The sequence below is a fragment of the Clarias gariepinus genome, chromosome 20 (genome assembly GCF_024256425.1).
Source record: "Clarias gariepinus isolate MV-2021 ecotype Netherlands chromosome 20, CGAR_prim_01v2, whole genome shotgun sequence".
Taxonomy (NCBI): Eukaryota; Metazoa; Chordata; class Actinopteri; order Siluriformes; family Clariidae; genus Clarias; species Clarias gariepinus.
The window spans coordinates 3,713,960-3,735,014 of record NC_071119.1 but is presented as its reverse complement, the minus strand read 5'-3'; the positions used below and the strand labels follow the sequence as shown (position 1 = coordinate 3,735,014).

Below are 21,055 nucleotides of genomic sequence, written 5' to 3'. Positions count from 1 at the left end.
CTATGGCTGAAATGAAAGAGATGTTTTTAAAACCTTTTTTATGAACTCTCTGACTCATTAAAGAACAAGTTATCCATGCAAGAATTAGCATCCGAACTTCAGGACTTCATTGACTTGGTATTCTGACCAGGTGGTCCAGCTGAGTGAAGGTCTGGGCTCCTTGCAGGAGACATCAGAGGAAGAGGATAATGGTTTTTTATGGTAATGTTTAGGTGCCTGTATTCAATACAAGGAAAACCAGAACCAAAAACCAGGACACCAGGACAGTTCAGCCCCCAACTCCTATCAGTTCTCTCAGACTTCATGGTCTCTCGGTGGACATTGTACCTCCTTCTTTACTTCCAGTTTTTGTGTAAAACCTCAATAAAAATCATCTGATCATAGGGCTCTCAGGATTGGGCAAATAGAACCTCAGACGAGCAATAACAACCTATAGCCTTTTTCACTGTCATAATTGTTTTTTTTTTTTAAAACAAAACATAAAAAACAAAAACATGTGAGCAATACTAAGTATACTAATACTTCTTCTACATGATTTAAGAGGTTAAGTTGCAGCCAAATGTTGCTAAGGGACCACTTAGGAGCAATTTTTCACTGAGACGCTTTGTACTGTCGATACAGGCCCAGATCTTTAAACTTGCAGAGTGTAGTTCTACCCCTGATGTCTTTATAACTTAAGCTTATTATCTTTGTTTACTAAACAAATAAAGGTTTTATATTTCTTCTTAAAAACACAGAAAAGTTTATGTTTTGGGTTTCCTAAGGTAAAAATTTAAGTAAAAGCCAAATTCAGTTATATATTTTTTGTATTTCCCATTATAACTCTCACTCATCGAAAATAAGACTTGTGCAGTCACTGTTCTTCTCATGCCATACTTTAAATTTCACATGCTTTCATGTTCAAAACAATTGTCTGTTGAAGATATGAGTAAAGCACAGATATAAGTGTCAAGCACTAACCTGAGTAGACCAGAAGACGTAGCTTTAGCGGTTAGCCCTTTGTAGCGTGGATGGTGAACCCAAACGCGGAAGCAAGCGAGTAGGCAGGATAACCACGCGATTTAGTCTAAGGACTCTCACAGAAGGGGAGCAAGGGAAAAACACAAATTTAACCCGCGTCCTATAAACACACACTCGAAAACAGAAAGTAAACCCAAGAAAGTGAGTACTCACGAATTGGCAGAGAAACGATCTGAACCGTCATGGGCGAACTCAATGACTGAGTAATGCGAGCGCCATCTTGTCTCCTTTTATGCTTCCTGTTTTGCGACCGTACTACTTCCGGGTCCTAGTGCCGGTCGCGGCGCGTGTGACAACTAAGTTTCAGCCACAGAGTGAGGGCTGTGACATATTATTATCCAAAGAGGGAAATACATGTCATTATTTACAGTGTAATTAAAATATTTACATAGAGTTTAATCCTACACAACACAATGTAGCACTTTTCATCTTCATAAAAACACTTAACTAATTAAGAGAGTGAAAGAGAGAGAGAGAGAAATGTCTCCCTTTTTCTGTCTCTTTCTCTCTCTCTCTCTCTCTCTCTCTCTCTCTCTTTCCCTCTCATCCATACACATGCCTGACAAAGACACATAGCATGATCTGGGACAATTCACCTGCAGCACCAGTGATCCACTTTGGTGGACTTTTCTATGCTGCATTTATTAACATCTTGATTTTCCTCTTTTTTTGCAGCAGGTTAGAGTGATTAAAGATAGAGATGGAAATGTACTGACAGATGCCAGGAGGGTGATGGGAAGATAAAAGGAGTACTTTAAAGAGTTGATGAATGAGGAAAACGAAAGAGAACAAGAGTAGAAGAGGTGACTGTTGTGGAGCAGGAAGTAGCAAATATTTGTAAAAGTGAGGTGAGAAGGGCGTTGAAGAGATAACCCATGTTAGATGTCTTGGAGATAAAGTCAGAGAGGCCAGATTGAGGTGGTTTGGACATGTTCAGAGGAGAGATGGTGAATATATTGGTAGAAGGATGCTGAGGTTTGAACTGCCAGGCAGGAGGTCTAGAGGAAGACTAGATTTATGGATGCAGTGAGAGAGGACATGAAGTTAGTTGGTGTGAGAGAAGAGGATGCAGAGGATAGGGTTAGATTGAGGCAGATGATTTGCTTTGGCGACCCCTGAAAGGGAACAGCCGAAAGACAAAGATTTAAGACAATCTTCCCAGGAGTAGACATTCCAGCACATTGACCTCAAGGCCAAATTGTGCAATGCTAAGAGACATGAATAAATAAGAAATAAGTAAAACAAGAGCTACATTACAGATCCAACAGGTCTCTCTGAGCAAGTGAACCATGAAGGTACTTAGAATTGCCCACATGTTTTTGTTTTCTTTTCTTTTTTTCTTATTTCTGTTAAATAAATAAGGAGACAATGAGAAAAAGTTATATATTGCTGTTCGTCTGAGGTTTTATTTGCCAAGTCCTAAAACCCACTACAATTATATGATTTTATTATGTTGTACACACTATTATTTCTGGGAGGCCTTCTGTAATCCTATTAGTGTAACACCAAATCTCTCATCTGCTTTTTAGGCACAGAGCAATGGACAGTCAGAACGTTTTAACAAAATAATAAGATGCAACCTCATGGAGTAGAATGCTCTTCTGGGTGGAATATGTCCACAGCATCTTACTTTTTACAACCTTAATCACCGCTCCAAGCACGCATGTTGCTGTTTTAGTTTTCTTTATTAGTGTGTCTTCCAAGCCAAACATTATTAGTATTTTTTTAAAACCACTTATTGTGATCATGACCCTGCTTTGTGTTTTGACCTCATTTTTGTCTGGCATTTTGAATTATCATTACTCTTGGAATTACCGGCTCTGACTTCTGAGTTTGCATATCAACATCGAGATCGCTTGCCATTTGGATTATTTTACGCTTAAATTTACTGGCTCTGACCTCCTCATTTTGCTTGCCGCTTGCATTATTGCAAGTTGGACTTGCTGGCTCTGGTCATTCTACATCATTCATTAAGCTAAGTGAGTCCTCCTTTCATGTCTTGTGGCACCAGTGCCGACAGTGGCAATTTTATAAAAAGATATCTGAAATAAAAAAGATTAAAAATATAAAAGATGTCAGCTTAATCAACATCCTCCTGAGCCACCTCCTCTAAGGAGTGGAGATGGCAGACCTGGACAGAGTTGGCTCTTTTAACCAATTCATCCTGTTCCTTTCTATGCTGCCCTCTCCCCAGCAGACTACTGCATAGAAGAATACAGAGGTCAAAACGGTGTCATAAAAAGTTATTAATAATGTCCTGCACACTCCAAAGGTCCTTAGTCTTCTTAGGAACAGTAGAAGCAACTTTGGACCTTCAACAGGGCAGGAGTGAGGTTATTACAACTTGCTTTTCACAGAAGACTTCAGGAGGCCATACCTCAAAATGCAAACCTCTCATCAGAAGTAAGAGTCAGAAAACCAGATTAGAGTTCACAAAGATATAAGAGAATGAGTCATAGATGTTCTGGAACCAGGAAAACCTCTACAAAATTGATGGAAAGGTCAAATTGTGGAGAAAGAAAAAAATTGAACCAAGCACATGAACCAGTGTGTACAAATTCATTATAAACAATATTGATTCATTAATTGATTAAAACTTTCTGCTAATTTAAATGCTGTAGAATTCAGTCTAAATTGGTAAAATGTCTTCATGTACCAAAACACACTGCAACACAACATGGGAGTTCATCAGGTTTAAAATTGTAGTGTTTTAGTCTGGTCAGGTCAATCAGCAGACTTTGGCCCTACTAAGTCTACTTAACTCTACTAGAGTTTGGACTTTTCCAAACTCTCTGAAAACTGCAGTTGATAAGAATAATAAAAAAGAATAATCTTGATAACTCCATATTAAATAACTACAGACCAATATCAAATCTTCCTTATATAGGTAAGATTATTGAAAAGTACAATAAATGGATACCTAGACAGTTTTCAATCTGGTTTTCGAGCGCATCACAGTACAGAGACAGCGCTCATAAAGATAATAAATGATATTTGTTTAAATTCTGACTCTGGCAAAATATCAGTGTTGGTACTGCTAGATCTTAGTGCTGCGTTCGACACTGTCGATCATAACATACTAATAGAAAGACTGGAAAACTGGGTCGGGCTTTCTGGGATGGTACTCAAATGTACTCATGTAATTTTGATAGATTTGTGACCTGAGGTTAAATTCGGGAGGTTCTGGTTTGTCCCTTTTTGTTCGCAAAAACTTTTAATACTTTTACATGTCCACAAGTTGTAATTGTAATAGAAGTTGATCAGACTTAAGTGTTAAGTGTTTAATCATGTTAAAAAGTTAATGCCTTTGTAATGATATTTTAAAAATTATAATTACTGATCAGATTGTTCATATCTTCAAGCAGGAATGTAGTCCAGGAGAGATTTACATCACCAGCTCCATCATACTTCTCTGTCCGGCCAGTGGCTTTTATTGAAGGGAATGTGAGGTAAAGACATGGTTTTGGTGTCAGATTAAAAGTTATTTCACATCCATTGGAAAGTCTATTGTGTTTTTGAATTTTATGTTATAATAATTATTATATAATTTTATATATTATGTGAACACAAAGATTATTGTATTTTAAATTATTTCCATTTAATACAAAGAACAAAGTTTGCAGCACCATCTCCAGCTCCGACAGGTGTGTCCTTCCAATCTGAGCAGTCAATGGATCCACTTGTTGGATTCCAGAACGGGTGTGTACTTTATAAACACTTTACTTTATAAACTTTATACAAGACATAGTTTACTGAGTTAACTTGAAAGGATATATGCAAGGCAAGATAACTGATTTATACTCAGCTGTTCTTTTTATTTCCTAAAGCATCTGGTCACATTTCTTTATTTTTGTGAGCCAGCTCAGATGTGGCAGTCAAGCAGTACGATAGGTGTGGTTACTTACAGTATGGTAACCAGTTGCAAATAAATAATAAGATTTAATTGTCTGATATTAATTTCAATTACCTATTTTCTTGAGAATGTTCTTTTTTATTTTTAGGCATAACTTAATGTTGATAAAACGTGCTCCAATTATTTTAATTATCTCATAAATTTTTGTGGGGGCCGTGGTGACTCAGGCAGTTTGAGCCTCACCACCCATTGGGCAAGGCCCTTAATATATCCAAAATCACTCCACCATTGCTGGTCCATAAGCCCAGATGAGAAAGGAGGAAGGTAAATGAGCCAGTATTGCTATAGAAATGATGGAACACAGTGCCCAATATACTTAAAACCACAGGATAATTAAAATAATAATAATTACTTTTTGTAGCGCTTTGAACCTTGTTTTTAAAGAACTGTTTTTGGCAGCTTAGTTTGTACACAATAGAATTGATAAAGAATTTCATTTGTTTTTGGTGATCTTGGTTGATGACGTTTAATATATTATGTTTACATTAAATGCAGAGTCTCATGTCCGAGTCCCATTATGGAGGATTGTTTAAGGTGTCCAAAGTGTAGCGATGTCCTGAAGGATCCTGTGTCCATCCCCTGTGGACACTCTTTTTGCAAAACCTGCATCCAGTCCTACTGGACTAAACCAGCCAATGAAGAAAGCTACTCCTGCCCTCAGTGTAAAAAAAGGTTTAAAAATCGTCCTGCCCTGAACCTGAATGTGGCTCTTAATCAGATGCTGAAGCAGGCCAAATTCAGTCCTGCTCTTCCTGCTCAAAGCTACACTGGACCTGGAGACGTAGCCTGTGATATCTGCACTGGTAGTAAGATCAGAGCCGTGAAGTGGTGTCTAACCTGCAACGTGGCTTACTGTGAGACCCACGTAAGGCAGCACTACACCGTAGGAGCGCTGCAGAGACACACGCTCAGAGACATGATGGGCGATCCAGAGACGAGAAGCTGCCAGCTGCACTACAGAGGTCTGGAGGTCTTCTGCAGAACTGATCAGGTCTTCATCTGTCTTGTGTGTGCGATGGAGGAACATAAAGGTCATGACACTGTGCTGGCCAAAACAGAAGTTCAGGATGCTGAGGTGGGCTGCTAATGGCCATGTAAAAAAGCTAAAAGTGAATTAATGTTGAATGTTGATCAATGTCAGGCTTTGACTGACACTTTGTTCTAGAAATGTCTTGCTACATATAAGGTACATTAATAGATTCTGAAAAAGAGGTTATTATATTCATTTTATTGTTATACATCCTTCCTTTAGTGGTCCTTGAGAAGCTCCACCCCCAAACACATGGCCAGGTATTAAAAAGGAAGCAGGTGTTTTTAGGAACATCTCTCCTTCTTACCAATGCTTGGAGTCTGGCCCACTTATGTGTTGTATTTATCAATTTTACACAACAGTGGTTCTCTATGGCGTTATATTCCTGCCACAATTCTGAGAGCGTGGTTTGACATTTTGAGAGCAGACAAAGCACTCTATGCGCGTGCAATGTCTCCACTGCGCGCTCAACAGCTCGATTCTGCGCGTGCAATGTCTCCCCTGCTCGCTCAACATATTCTCCGCGCACGCGCGACTTATCGATTCTGTGCGCGCTCGACTCTGCCTGCACGCGCGTGCAACATTTATTCAATGTTGCCAACTATTTTCAACGGACAGTAGCTAAAGTCTGCTCGAAAAGTCGCCAAATGTCGCTAGATGACGTCATGCGTATACTTGCATATTGATGACGTAATTACGTCGTATTTGCATTTTGCGTGTTTTCCCTGATCCTTTCTCATGTGTCCAATATAATTATGTACTTAAGCTTTGTAACAGTGAGTAATATAAGTGCATCGGAAGAAAAAAAAAAAAAAAAAAAGAAAATGGTCAAATTAAATAGTTTTATTTCAAGCAAAGGAGAAGCAGGTAAGTGATAGGTCCGTTGCAACACCGTTTGCACATGTGCAGCTCATTCACATCCATGTTAGCTGCTGTGCAGTCACGGGAATATGCTGCTCTTTTCAGCCTGGGCTAGCGCTCACTGATCAGAGCAGACACAGGGAGATGTGTAACTGTACCGGGAAAGCAAGACCTCGTGCTTACAGGACAGTATTGGCGACATTTGGAAACTTGCTAAGGTTTGTCCAAAAGTTGCTAGATTTGTTACTAGGCGCTTAAAAAAAAAAAGTCGTCAAGGCGGGATCACTTAACGGCGGATTTGCGCATGGGCAATTAATTTGCAGTCAAGACTCGTAGGAGTGAGCATCCTGCAGTAACTGCAGCTGGGAGGGGGGGGGGGACTCCTGCGAGAGGACAGGCCTGTCTGTGAGAGCTTTGGGACGGGGGAGGGGCCAGCGGCGGCAGCTGCTGTGGCAAGTTGAGAAGAGTCAGTACAGACACATCAGAGTCTCCAAAAGTCTCCAGTAACACAAGAAAAAGTCGCCAGATTTGTCGCTAGTCGCTTTTTAAAAAAATTGTCGCTAGAGGGATTTGAAAAGTCGCTAAATATAGCGACAAAGTCGCTAAGTTGGCAACACTGCATTTATTTTCTGTGCGCTTGACTCTGCCTGTGCGCTCGCTCAACTTTGTCCAGTGTTACAAAACTGCCACAAAACCAGCCAATCACAGACTTCTGATTGGCTGTTCCTCCTCTATCACCTGGCAATATCGACCGCATAACGCATACTATAATTTGTATAGTGCTTTTAAAATGGCCATTGTCTCAAAGCAGCCTTACAAAATCAAAATAAAATGATAAGAAATTTAAATTATATATAATTATATAAAAATAAATTATATAAGGGAAGCAATGTAAATAAAGTTTTTATTCATAAATATTATAAACAAATATTATAGTATTTATTTTTTATTTAATGAAGTATTAGTATATACCAGTTTCGTTTGCCCATTGTGTGTTTTTATTTACGTACCTAATTACGTTACCATATAGCTCATTGTTAAACTACATCGACTAAAATTCAAATCGGATAACTTTACTTATAAACCTTTATTTACAACGCTTCCGTTAAGCGGTCGATAGTAGTGCCACTTGATTGGAGGAGAAACAACCAATCAGAAGTAGTGTGTGGATGTCTCTGATTGGCTGGTTTTGTGGCAGTTTTGTAACACTGGACAAAGTTGTGCGAGCGTACAGGCAGAGTTGAGCGCGCACAGAAAATAAATGTTGCACGCGCGTGCAGGCAGAGTCGAGCGCGCGCGCGGGGAATATGTAGAGCGAGCAGGGGAGACATTGCACGCGCAGAATCGAGCTGTTGAGCGCGCAGTGGAGACATTGCACGCGCATAGAGTGCATTGTCTGCTCTCAAAATGTCAAACCACGCGCTCAGAATTGTGGCAGGAATATAACGCCATAGTTCTCAGCCTTATTTTTACCCCATCCTGCGCAGGACCCTGTTGCAGATTGGCTGGAACAATTTTATGTGACATGGTCCATGCCAGTTTGTTTATTTCCCCTTTACAAAGCCTGTGGCTGTGTATGAACACCAGAGTTGCACATAGAACTGACAGCCAAGGCACTGTGAGGACATATTTACTAAATATGAGAAAAACTATATATCAAGGTCTTTCTTTAGAATCGCTACATAAACCTTTAATACATGAAAGTGATACTTTGAGATTAAACTCAGGATTATTATTATTATTATTATTATTATTATTATTATTATTATTGCTATTATTTTGATTCTTTGCTGTTGCATTTTAAGTAACATTTTGACATACTTTAACTTCTTTTATGTGACTAACCAACTCTTTCTGTATAAAAACAATTTCAGTTCAGTTCATTAACTGAGAGCAGAATGAAGGATGAAGTGCAGCACAACAATGCAGACTTGGCAATGGAAGACAGGGTAAGCTCACAATAACCGAACTATTAGCACATACAGGACCATACTGTATGTGGTTTAGGAAAAAAGTCTCATCAGTAAACATGTACATTTTATGTTTTTTAGCTACAGAGAGCTGAGGCGTTCTTGTCTTACCTAACACAATTGTTCTGCAGAAGACTTGAAGATTCAAGTAGTGAGTTGTAATACTAATATTTTAATTATTTTGTATCTATATCAAGTTTCTGATCTATAAATACACCTCAAAGTAAATACAGTTTAATGATTGGTTAATGTGTCCTCAAATCACGTTTTCAGTTTTTGGCTTCGAGCTTGTCGAAGTCGCTGCACTGAGTCGAGACTTAGATCTCGGCATGTTGTATGACTGCCGCAGTGATTTGTTCAGCTCAGGTAAAAACACGTTGCTTTTACAGTATATTTCATGTATCCATAGTTTCAAATTCACATTCTAATGCAAGAAATAGCATGCAAGCATTATACACAGTATATATTAATATAATTAATAATCTATTTATTTATTTTCATAGATTTGACCTGGGTTAAGTTAAAATCTTTAAAAGAATAAGATTACAAACCTTAAGTTGTGCACTATTTGAGTTTCCAGTTACAGGAAATTCATCAATAATTGGTACATACTTTAAACATATTTGAAATAATTATGAAAACAAAAATGCATTTTCTTATTTGTTTTAATTAATTAAAAGGGTAAGAAAATACAACAGAACCTTTCTTGTTTACTAATTTGCTAAACCGATACCGTGTGTCATTTTTTTTAGATGTTTTACTATGGGAAAAAAATATTGTATCCTCTACAAGGCTGTCGATCACACGTCCTCACAAGGATGTAAGGATTTTGGATGGAGACTCCTTACATGACAGACTCACAGCTCTGGATCTGACTTTACCTCTAAGAGCGAGTGTTATATCAGGGTTGGTTAAGATAGCCGGAGCTTCTGCATTTTTTAATCATAACATTCAGTCCCAGCTGCAAGACCGAGTCACTCTGCATTACAGAACCTCCACCAGACTGGACATGCTCAATCACGAGCTTCTACATGACGGATTCCCACCCTCAGTGACCGGCTTGACCTCTGCGACGCACGTGGTTGTAGCTGTGCTTTACGGATCACAGGCATTTTTTGTCTTTGATAGCAAGAAGGACAGAAGAGCTGAAAACGCAGATCTCAAAGATGTAGCCAAGAAGCTGATCAACTCTTCCAGTCAGACAGATCTACTCTCTAGGCTTAGTGAACAAGACAAATCTGCATTATGCCATTGTGCCGCCTTTATTGATGGGAATTGTGTGCAAAATCCTGTGGATTTTGAAACAACAGTGAGACTGTATAACTCATTCCAGAATGCAAAAAAAGAGGTTCCTCTTAAAGTCTGGCTGTATCCTTTAAAGAATCTGGACCAAACATCAGCTTGTGTTGTTAGACATGTTACCAAAGATCAGCTGTATAAAGCAGAAAAGGTTCTGGAACATCTAGGAAGACAAGTCAACTTTTGTCATCATATGATGTCAGTCTTTAACAGTTATGACATTTTTAAACAGTTTTCAGCATTAAAGGATGCTCTGTGTAATTTTTTTTCACTTCTCCAGCAGTACCAGTGCAATTTTCAGAAGAGACTAGCCTCATGTATTAAGATCACACGGGAGAAAGGAGAAGGAGGATTGCAAGAACTTCTGGAAACAAATGCTAAATCACCCTTTGGCTTAGTTAAAACATATCAGTGGCTCCAAAACAAAAGCACTGAAATGAGAGCCTTGATCCAATGCAGTTCTGCCAATGTGACTATTATAAAGGGCCAAAAAGACTTCCAGCACTATGTACAGGATTGCCAAGCGGACAGATTGCTGTGCTTCATTTTGACATCAGTGGACAATGTTGAAGATCCATTTCTTTCAGCTCTGGCACAGTACATTAAATCAATGAACACAGTGATCACCACAAAAATGCGGCATGCCGTTGAGGTTTCGGGAACAAGCCAGAAAATCCTCTCTGACCTTGAATCATTTCTTTTAAATAAAGAGAGTAATGCAAACACTCAAGAAACCGTGTTCGTTGCTGCATCTGTACCTGATCCATGTTCTCCTGGCTCTGCAGTGCATTTTTACCAGTCTGGAAGTTCGTTAAGCCTAAATGCAAAGCTTGAGGTAAAATTGGAATCAGCAGAAATAATTGCTGTAGATCAGACACGCGTGACGATGAAGCTGCAAAGTGCTGAAGGTTACAGGGTGGAGTACAGAGTGGCGAAGAAAGATAGGAAATGGAGAGTTATCTCTTGTACAAGAGAGAGCTGTGTGGTTTCAGGGCTCACACCAGGGACACACTATGAACTCAGATACGCTCTAACAGACAGTAAGGGCATGAGTAATTACAGCGGAATTACAGAGTTCCAGACAGTCTCCAGAGTCAGACCTGGAGCACCTACAGTGCTGAAACTGAACAAGGAAGAGATCTGTATTGCCTGGGAGAAAGCTGAGGAGGATGATGATGATGAAGACTCACTTGTGCTCTACTACAGAGTGGAGTATTTGGAGGCTGGTCTGGAGGGTTGGCAATCCATTCAAACCGACGGACCTGTCTGTGAATGCACTATAACTCTCCCAGACAGCACCTGTTACAGAGCCAGAGTGTGTGCCGTCTACGCCAACGGAGACACCAGCGCTCCAAGTGAGGATTCAGAAATTCCAGTGCATGGTAAGCGTGATTAAATTATGAAGGCAAGTCCAGTGTTGTGCTAAATAATAATCAAAGTAATACGTTTATATTACTTGTTATTAGTTACTACTTAGTGAAAGTAATATATTACTATTACTTATTGTCTTTCTATAACAGCAATATATTCCTAGTACAAGTTACTATCCCAAGTAACGTACTACTGTTTACATTACATGTAGTAAATTGCCATATTGAGATTTACTCACACAAGTAAACACATGAAATTGAAAGTAAACCAATTTTCCTCCTTATTTATTTGTTATTCTTAACAATTTCACACAAAATTCAAAAATGAAATATGCATGTGAAACTGTGGAGTACAGTACAGTATATATTCACAGTATTATGAATGATCCATGGTTTATCTCACGCACTCATCTTCTATACCGCTTTATCCTGTATTCAGGGTCATGGGGGGCCTGAAACCTCTCAGGGGGCTTAGGGCACAAGGCGGGATACACCCTGGACAGGATGCCAATCCATCACAGGGAACACACACATACTGTACACACACTCATTCACATGCTAAGGGCAATTTGGGAACGCCAGTTAGCCTAATCTGCAGGTCTTTTGGAGTAAACCGGAGTACCTGGAGGAAACCAACCAAGCATGGGGAGAACATGCAAACTCCATGCACACAGAGATGGGAATTGAGCCTGGCTGGGAATTGAACCTGGACCCTGGAGGTGCAAGGCGACAGTGCTAACCACTACACCACCCTTAAGACCATACATTGATTATTTTGTAGTATTTCACAGTGTGATCGATTTTACTAGTTTTTTTCCCCTGCTGTCCCCCAACACATTATATATTACTTTTGTTAGTAACTAGTGACACAAATTTCCTTAATGATTTTGTTACTTTTGCTTGAATCATGTGTCAGGCATCTGTGCATTTGACCTTCCTTGTGTAAATTGTCGAAAGCCGGCTGTTTCATTTTACATACTGTATGATCAGTGTCAGATTTAGTTATGGATGTCATGGCCAAGCAGTGTTCCATCTTCATCAGTAAAGAACGTCCACAAGCTCAAATGCTGTTTTGACCAGGATAAATGGTTTGGCAATTCCAGAGAGAGTTCAATAGAGTCGCTTCAGTATCTATTCTCTAGCTTTAGTGTGTGTAATTACTGTAGCTACTTAAAGTACGCATCCACCCTTGACAGTCAATTAAAATTTATTCTTATGATAAAAAAAGCTGTCCAAACCTGCTTGACTTCATGTGAAATAGTAATTGCCCCTTAACCTAATGATGCTTGTGCCACCCTTAGCGGTAACAACTGCAATCAAGCATTTGCGCTAACTTTCAATGAGTTCTTCACATCACTGTGGAGGAAATGTTGCAAGTCATCCAGCTCCTAAAGCTACAAAGCAGCCCCAGACCATCACACTACCACCACCCTGTTTCACTGTTGGTATGATGTTCTTTTAGTTTTATGACAGATGCAACAGGATGCACACCTTCCAAAAAGTTAAACTTTTGTCTCATCAGTTCGCAAAATATTTGCCCAAAAGATAATAAAAAATCTTTTTGCAAATGTAAGCCTTTGTGTTCTTTTTGGTCAGGAGTGGCTTTTGCCTTGGAACACTCCCATTGATACCATTTTTGCCCTGTCTCTTTTTTATTGTTGAATCATGAACCTTGACCTTAATTGAGGCGAGTGAGGCCTGCAGGTCTTTAGATGTTGTCTTTAGATGTTGTTCTGGGTTCTTTTATGAGCTCCTGAATGAGGAGCTCCAAGTTTTCTTTATTTGTGGATAATGGTCCCAAATCCTTAGAAATCTCTTGGTAACTCTTTCCAAACTGATACATGTCAATTACTTTGTTTCTTATCTGTTCCTGAATTTCTTTAGATCATGTTTCTTTTTTAGATTTTTTTTAGCATGTTTCACTTTGTCAGACAGGTTCTATTTAAGTGATTTCTTGATTCACCAGGTCTGGCAGTAATCAGGCCTAGGTGTAGCAGATTAACTCAGCTTTCCAAAAATCTGTTCATTCATGATTTTGCAAGGGGGGCAATTACTTTTTTTACATAGGCCCAGGTGTGTAATATTAAAATGTATTTGATCTGCATCATTTAAGTGTGAAAAATAGGCAAAAAAAAAAAGAAATCTGAAAAACACCTTTTCACGGTACTGTATGTTGTATTTTAGGCACAGACCTAAGTGCACAGACCATCTCTGAACGCTCTTGGACCCCATTTGTAATATGTTTTTTTTTTCTTCACTAAACTGAGATATCACAGGTTTGTGATCTGTATAGATCGTGAATGCTCATCCTTAAATTAACTTGTTCATTTGTTAATTCTGAACATGACCAGTAGACCCTTTTATCTAGTTGTGAGTACCTCTTTTTTGAAGGTAAGAGTGGTTATGGCATGAACCCCAAAGGGTGTTCGCTTCCATCTTCCATTAGATGTGACAATACAGCACCCATCCTGTTTCCCTCTCAACAATCAGTGAATATTTCAACATAAAAATTCATGTAATGGTGCAAGTAGGGTTGCTAGATTTCATAGACATTTGTTATACTGTAGTAGTTTGCTAAACCAAAATAGGATTTAAGTTCAGTGACAGTTGTTGGGGTTGGACTCTCCATGATGCCTTTCACTTTCTTCCCCACAAGGTGATGCTCTACTTCATTTTGCAAAAAATTATATGTACTCCTTTTTAAATGCAAACCTGACTCATGAAATCTAGCCAGCACAACCTCTAGGTTTCACAGGTGGTCCACGTCATCTACCCCACTGAATAGAATATCATCAAGGTAAATCACCATATGTGGGATCCCCCTTAAAAGTCCTTCTATGGTTCTTTAAAAGAGCCATGGATCTGTTGTATGTAAACAAGCCTCAGTGAGTGTTTATTGTTAAGTACATTTTGGATTTATCGATATTTATTCACTGGTATGTGTGAATCATTGCTACCTATTTTGCTCATTTTACTGGAGTGATTATGTTCTATTTTTATGTACAAGATAATATCTTGTTTGAGCAGTCTGTCTATTTTATCAACAGAAGAAATGGGGGCCGTCTCAGCCTTTTCATGAATCTTAGCCTTGGTACCTTTAAGTATGCTCAATTCCTCTTTAAATACATTCTTAAGTTTGCTTGGCACATCCTGTGGTGTCATTACTTCAGTTTTTTATGTCATGTACCTCACATGCTTTTTGACTTTGCTTGATTTCTTTCTATTTTAAATGAAATTCCCCCAACCAGCTATACCCAAATAACCTAAGAACATTTCCTTTAACCTCTGTGAGGGTCAGTTTCCTACTTTGCTGCATCTATCCAACTCTTACTGATACAAATTCAACCACCTTGACAGAGTTACCTGTATGCCTCCAAGTGGATTTGGACCAGTTTCACACATGACTTTGTGTGCTTTTTCACAACCGTTGAAATGTCTAATCATTCATTACATAAGACTGCAGCCAGTATCAATTTCAAAATGATCATCTTTAGCATTTGGTGTCACCTCCATCCTATTGAGCTAAGTGATTAATTTCTGAAGAAAGCCTGGCCAAAGTAAATGTTAAGGTCCTGAAAGTAAACAGTTTGTCTTTTTTCTTTCAGTATGGAACATAAACCTGTCCGAGAGAAGGGCCTCGCTTCTTTTAGATCTGCTAAAATCCCAAAATGTGAAGGAACCATTAGAAATAACAGACTTCACAGAGGAAGAGGGTGAAGTTCAGAGTTTCCTTCAATGTCTACACTGGATCTCTGAGTTAAGGTTTGACCGAGTTAATTTTTTACCTACTAGAGACAATGTTCAGGTCTAAATACGTTGTGAACTGCATCAGTTTATATTTTTAGCTTTGTTATGATATGGATAAAGCTGATGATGTTAATGTGTATTGTTTAATAATGTTTGCATCATTTTTCTGTGTGGTGCTCCAGAGTGAGTTTTAATGTGCTGGTGAGAATGGCACACGCATTGGAGAAAATAAAACCATGTGGTCCAATGACTCTTGAAGGAGCCTTGAAACAACCTCTGAAGGAGTTGTCAATAGTCCAGAAAAGCCCACAGCAGGCAGAGGAGGTATCATCCAGGGTCCAGAGCAGCTTGGTTTCTCTCCTGAGACTGTGGAAAATAGATTGTCTAAATCTGACTGAGTGCACGATGGAGGCTCAGTTGTATACATTCCTAATAAACCAGCAAAGCCCTGTATCAATCAGGTTAGATGGGTGTTCATTTTTAATCACAGAAACATAGTACAGTGGAACCTTGGATTGCGAGCATAATTTGTTCCGAAAGTGAGCTTGTATATCAATGTGAATTTCCCCCATAAGAATGGAATGTAGTGATTGAGACCAGAGAGAGGAGGGGAGGAAAGGGGGCTGCTGTGTAGGATGACTTTTATACACACACACATAGACACACACATGTTAATGTTACTAAGAGGGGACTGTCACTCTACACTCACCAAGAGGGGACCAGGGTTTTTGCTTATTTTAAAGAAACAAAATTGACATGTAAAATTTTCTTTTAAGGTCTTTTTTTTATAATACAGTATAATTTAAAATAAGCATTTTTTTATTTTTAAAACATATGCCAAGAGGGGACCTGACACTGAGTGACTTAGATTGTAGTGTAAATGTCTGTGAAGACGCAGAGACTGTTGTTACACACCTTTTCTGACTTTATTTCTATGCAGCTGTAAGCTTCTGAACATTTACAAATTATCACTCCCGCACAAATATTCAGACTGTATAGATAAATGGCTGTCATATATACGCTTTTAAATAATAACAAATAATAATCCAAATGAAAATAGTTCATAGGCAGGGAAAATTAAACTTTTTTTAACACATGCCTGAAAATGAGCCCTTTTATATATTTTTTCAAAAACACTCCAAGTGGGGAGATGTGTAAAACTCTGAGTGACGTCTACCTATCTAAGAGGGGACCTCCATAGACCAAACCAAAACACATCTCAATGCATAACAGCAAACTATGAAACCTATTTTATTACATAAGCAGTTTATACAAAGAAAATACTATTAGCAGCTATCATCTGCTAAATCTGAGAATCATGCTGTCAGTTTATTCTCACAATGACTTGATATGTTCCTCCAAGCCTCCTGAAGGATTGGTCAAAGATCACTCATACTGGTTGGTTGATCAGCCCTCACTGGTGACAAAGGGGCATCTACATATTTCCATTATTATGTAAAACAAAATGAAAATTATTATTGCTGGTCTTTAATAATAATATCAGGTTACTTTGATAAAAAATATATTTGCTCTAATCTGATATCATTCAAAACCACACTTTACCAGGCGTGTTTCCAGTCTTTTGGAGGGCAGTGTGTGGTTAATAAAAAGAACTGCACACATGCAGTACAAGAACACACTGACCGGAGCTACTTCTCCAAGGTTATGTCTATGGCAATTCACACAGGTGTGTGTTACTCTGCAGCAGTGACGATCCCACCAGGATATAAAAGTAAAAAAAATTATAGCTATAAGTCTAAATAAAAATTATATTGCACACATTTTACCGAATAGAGACTCTCGCTCAACCAAGTGTTGGACAGACACATGGACAGACAAACACACCCACTAACTTGCAGACAGGCAGTCAGGCTGGGTCAGGCTGCTGTGTAGGACAACTTTCTCTCTCACACACACACACACACACACACACACACACACACACACACCAGTATACCAAATAGAGACTCACCCTCACACAAGTGTGCTCACACACCCACACACAGATACAAACACAAAATAAAAGATGCATTACACACACGTGCTCACTGTTTTATAGTAAACAGTATATACATGCATGGATGTTGACTATACGAGTGATGCACTAGCACTGACACCGAGCATGGGGGACAGTTACCCACAATTTCGCAGCACGAGAGAGAGAAGAACCATTGGCTCAGTGATGATCACGTGATGCTCGGCATCAAAACAAGAAGCGCCTGCGTGATACATGATACTCGATGATACTTGGTACTCATATATCAAGACTCGTTTGTTTATCAAGTCAAAATGTAGTAAAAACTTTTTGCTTGTCTTGTGGAATGCTCAACAAACCGGGTTACTCGCAATCCAAGGTTTCACTGTACTTAGGAGTGTACAGTACCAGTCAAAAGTTTGGAACTATCTTCTAACTCCTTGGTCTTTTCTGATGTTTATTTTTTTCAACACTGTAAATCAATGCTGAAGGCTCTTTAAATCCTTTATAACGGCTTTCATCTGAGGTGCTGTTTGTTAATTGGTGATTTCTGAGGCTGGTGACTCTAAATGAACTTCTCCTCTGCAGCAGAGGTCAGTTTTGGTCTTGTTTTCCTGGGAAGGTCTTCATGTGAGACAGTTTCATCGTGGAGCTTGATGGGTTTTGCAAAAGCATTTGACACAATACTGTTCTTATACTGTCCTAAAATAACAACTGACTGTTTTTACATTAATTACACCTAATGCCGTATTTTAGAATTTTGAATTCAGTATTGTTCTAGAATGTAGAACATAAATCCTAACTTGTGTCCAAATCTTTGACTGGTACTGAATATCATGGGTTTATATGTACTTTTGTTAAAGCTTTGACATGTCTGTGTGTGTGTGTAGATTCCCTAAAGAAACTCTCCAGAAGCTGATTGCGATGGTTTATGAAGTTCGGGATGCAGAGTTTACTTCCTGTTTTCTACAAAAAATATGTGGAGACCTGACTTCCTGCTTTGTTACTTGGAACATTATTCACTATTTCCTGCAGCATCACACTCTTACAGTGGACCTTAGAAACAGCCCTATTGGACAAGAAGACATCCGAGAACTTTTGCCTTTACTGGACAGGATAAAGCTTAAAAGGTAAGAAAAAAGTCTTTTAAAGCATCCTGTTACTATAAAAAAAAAATGTACCATGGTAAATCTGCAACTCTAAACAATTAATAGGAATTTCTAAATCAAACTGGCATAGTAAATTTTTAATCAAGCATGGAGGAATAGTAGTGCACTTTAATCTATTACCATTTAATATACTGTAAAACCCTAGTTTAGTAATAGGCCCCCACAGTAACTTTTTTGTAGTGGTAGAGTTTGATCACCTGTGTCAACAGGCGGGTTGAACATGAGTGGCAAAGGCCTCGGTCATTCAATTTATATTATCACTAATATTCGGTGAGGCAAAGAAAGAAGTTCTCCCTTTCTTGTTCTTTCTCTAGTCAGACTAGTGAGAGATGAAGCGAACCATGCAAGGATCAGAATCCTCAGGTGACATGAAACAGAACACAGCCCAGGATACCTTGCTAAAAAAAACAACTAAGAAATGAAGTGAACTAGATTATTTTTGGGACTATAATCTTATTTTCAAATTTAAAATAATCAGCTAAGAACTTGTTCATTGAACTGCAATGTTTATAAATAACTTTGAGTTGAGGTAAATGGGTTTATTATTTATTTATGTTGTAAAACTAAAGAGTTCAAATAGAAACAGTTAAACCACGCTGCTTTAAATAAGTTTATATTTTATGATATTAAATAATTTGAAGAGTGTAAACCTGCCAAGGAGCTGAAAAAGAACTAAAAATACAGTGGTAAGAAATAGTATGTGAACCTTTTGGAATTTTATGGTTTTCTGCATTAATTTGGCCATTAAATGTGGTCTAATCTTTATCTAAGTCAAGGGTATTGAATATATACCCTGCTTATATAATATATAATGTGTCTAAAATAATAACACAAAAAAAATTCTGATCTTTCATGTCTTTATTGAGAACAACCATAAAAACCTCATAGTGCCAGTGGAAAAAATATGTGAATCCTTGAGTTATGGACCTCAAAAAAAGCTACAGTAGATAGTCAACCAGAATGCCAAATATTACTGTGGCAAAACGTCAGCGGCCAAAATAAATTAGTCGCATTTCAAAGTTATTCATGAAATGACCGCCAGGTGCCACAAGGGGACATCTTGCAAAATAGCTGCAATTGCCGCCGTTTTAAATTGTACTGTAATCAGAACTTTAGTCATAAACAATCATAACAATTCATGAAATATGTTGTATTGAAGAATACTTCAGTAATGGTAATTTCCACACCTGAGTACTTTATACAACAAACATAAAAAATCAAAACCAGAGCTATTGATACTGTACATAAATGAGTTTAAAAAAAAACATTGGTTAAATGTTGTCAAGACAGACGATCATGTTCACTAGCTAACAATTTTATTTGTAGAAAGAACAAACTGTTATATACAGTAGCCTCTCTGTATATATCTCTGTTTGTATTTGTTTATTATTATTTTTAAAAATGTTACATTTAAAGACATTAAACTTTAAATATAGAAATAACTGTAAAAATAGGCTTTCAGAACAGAAAATTAGAGTAAATAAAATAATAATAATTGTCTTAAGTAAATGTTTCATAGGATTTTTTTTCAGGGATTTTGTTGTACTAAAAAATATTTATGCAGTAAAATCAGGGCCTCTCAATTCACTATTCATTTTCAGTTGTTGTTATTGTAGTGTTACGCGTGTGCTTTACAATGTCAGACAACATTCAAATGCAAAAAACTCACTCCTTCCCCAGGTGTGAATCAGCTTTTCTCACCTGTACAGTACATTCAGATTCCTCACACAGGATTCACTGAGGCCAGGGAGAGAAAGAAAAATGCACCCTTCCCCACTTTAAGATAACTCAAGTTCAAGCTTCTGAGGTCTGAGAACTTTCTAAAGTCCTGCAGTCCTTCAGGCCTCTTTTTAAATTTGTGTAAATTTCAAACCTTTACCAAATTTGATTTATTTACATAGAGCACAACATGGAAGTTTTCCAGAGAGCACCAGCAGAAGTAGACCAATGATTATGAATGCGTCAGTAAAAAAATATTAAGGAGACTGACTCTGACCATTTTGGTAATTCATTGATAAATTAGTGATTTATTTGGTTTCGGCTATAGTGATGAAGGTAATCATGTCTCCACCGCAGTGGATGCGCCTATATTTAAGTTTTATAGGAATTACATAATCTAAATTTTTTTCCATTAGTTTATATAAAAGCAGACATTTTGTTTTTTATAAGCATATATTTTTCATGTCTATGAGGCAAGTTTACGGAGTTTTCTTTCATTCACTGACGCTTTCAAGTTTACCAAAATCGATACAAAATAGCGCACCCTGTTTACTGTCACTATTTTACAAAATGTTGTCATTGTGAGTGCACTCAATAAAAGTACAGGAAAACTTCTGATTGTGAGTAACGCAGTTTGCGAGTGTTCCGCAAGACGAGCAATGATTTTTAATGTATTTTGACTTGGAAAACTAACAAGTCTTGGTTTACGAGTACCAAGTGTCAAAGTAGAAGGGGTCTGTGTGTGTCTGTGTGCACGCGTGTCATTGGACACCGTGCTAACACACACACGCGCACACACACACACACAGACCCCTCCTACTTTTGCCTTCATAGACAGACTCAAATACACTCTTTCTTTCTGCTCTACACAGAAACACTGCTCTGTCGCAATTCTTTCTAAAGGTAAAGTGCAGGTTAATTTGTTTTATTTTTAACTTTACAGCAGTGATTCAGTTAGTGTGTTGCGCAATCGAGTGTCATT

The 21,055-nt window shown here is 38.2% G+C and overlaps 1 protein-coding gene across 2 annotated transcripts in view; it reads left to right on the top strand.

Moving 5' to 3' along the window:
• The window catches only part of LOC128508339 (uncharacterized), a 60,647-nt gene that overhangs the window by 29,981 nt on the left and 9,611 nt on the right, over positions 1-21,055 (top strand). For both annotated transcript variants that reach the window (XM_053479629.1, XM_053479630.1), the window contains 10 exons: positions 4,386-4,469; positions 4,630-4,719; positions 5,429-6,008; positions 8,699-8,773; positions 8,876-8,945; positions 9,068-9,160; positions 9,547-11,475; positions 15,069-15,225; positions 15,393-15,671; positions 18,076-18,315. In XM_053479629.1, coding sequence (XP_053335604.1) covers positions 4,386-4,469; positions 4,630-4,719; positions 5,429-6,008; positions 8,699-8,773; positions 8,876-8,945; positions 9,068-9,160; positions 9,547-11,475; positions 15,069-15,225; positions 15,393-15,671; positions 18,076-18,315 — 3,597 coding nt within the window. The remainder of the gene's footprint in view (positions 1-4,385; positions 4,470-4,629; positions 4,720-5,428; positions 6,009-8,698; positions 8,774-8,875; positions 8,946-9,067; positions 9,161-9,546; positions 11,476-15,068; positions 15,226-15,392; positions 15,672-18,075; positions 18,316-21,055) is intronic.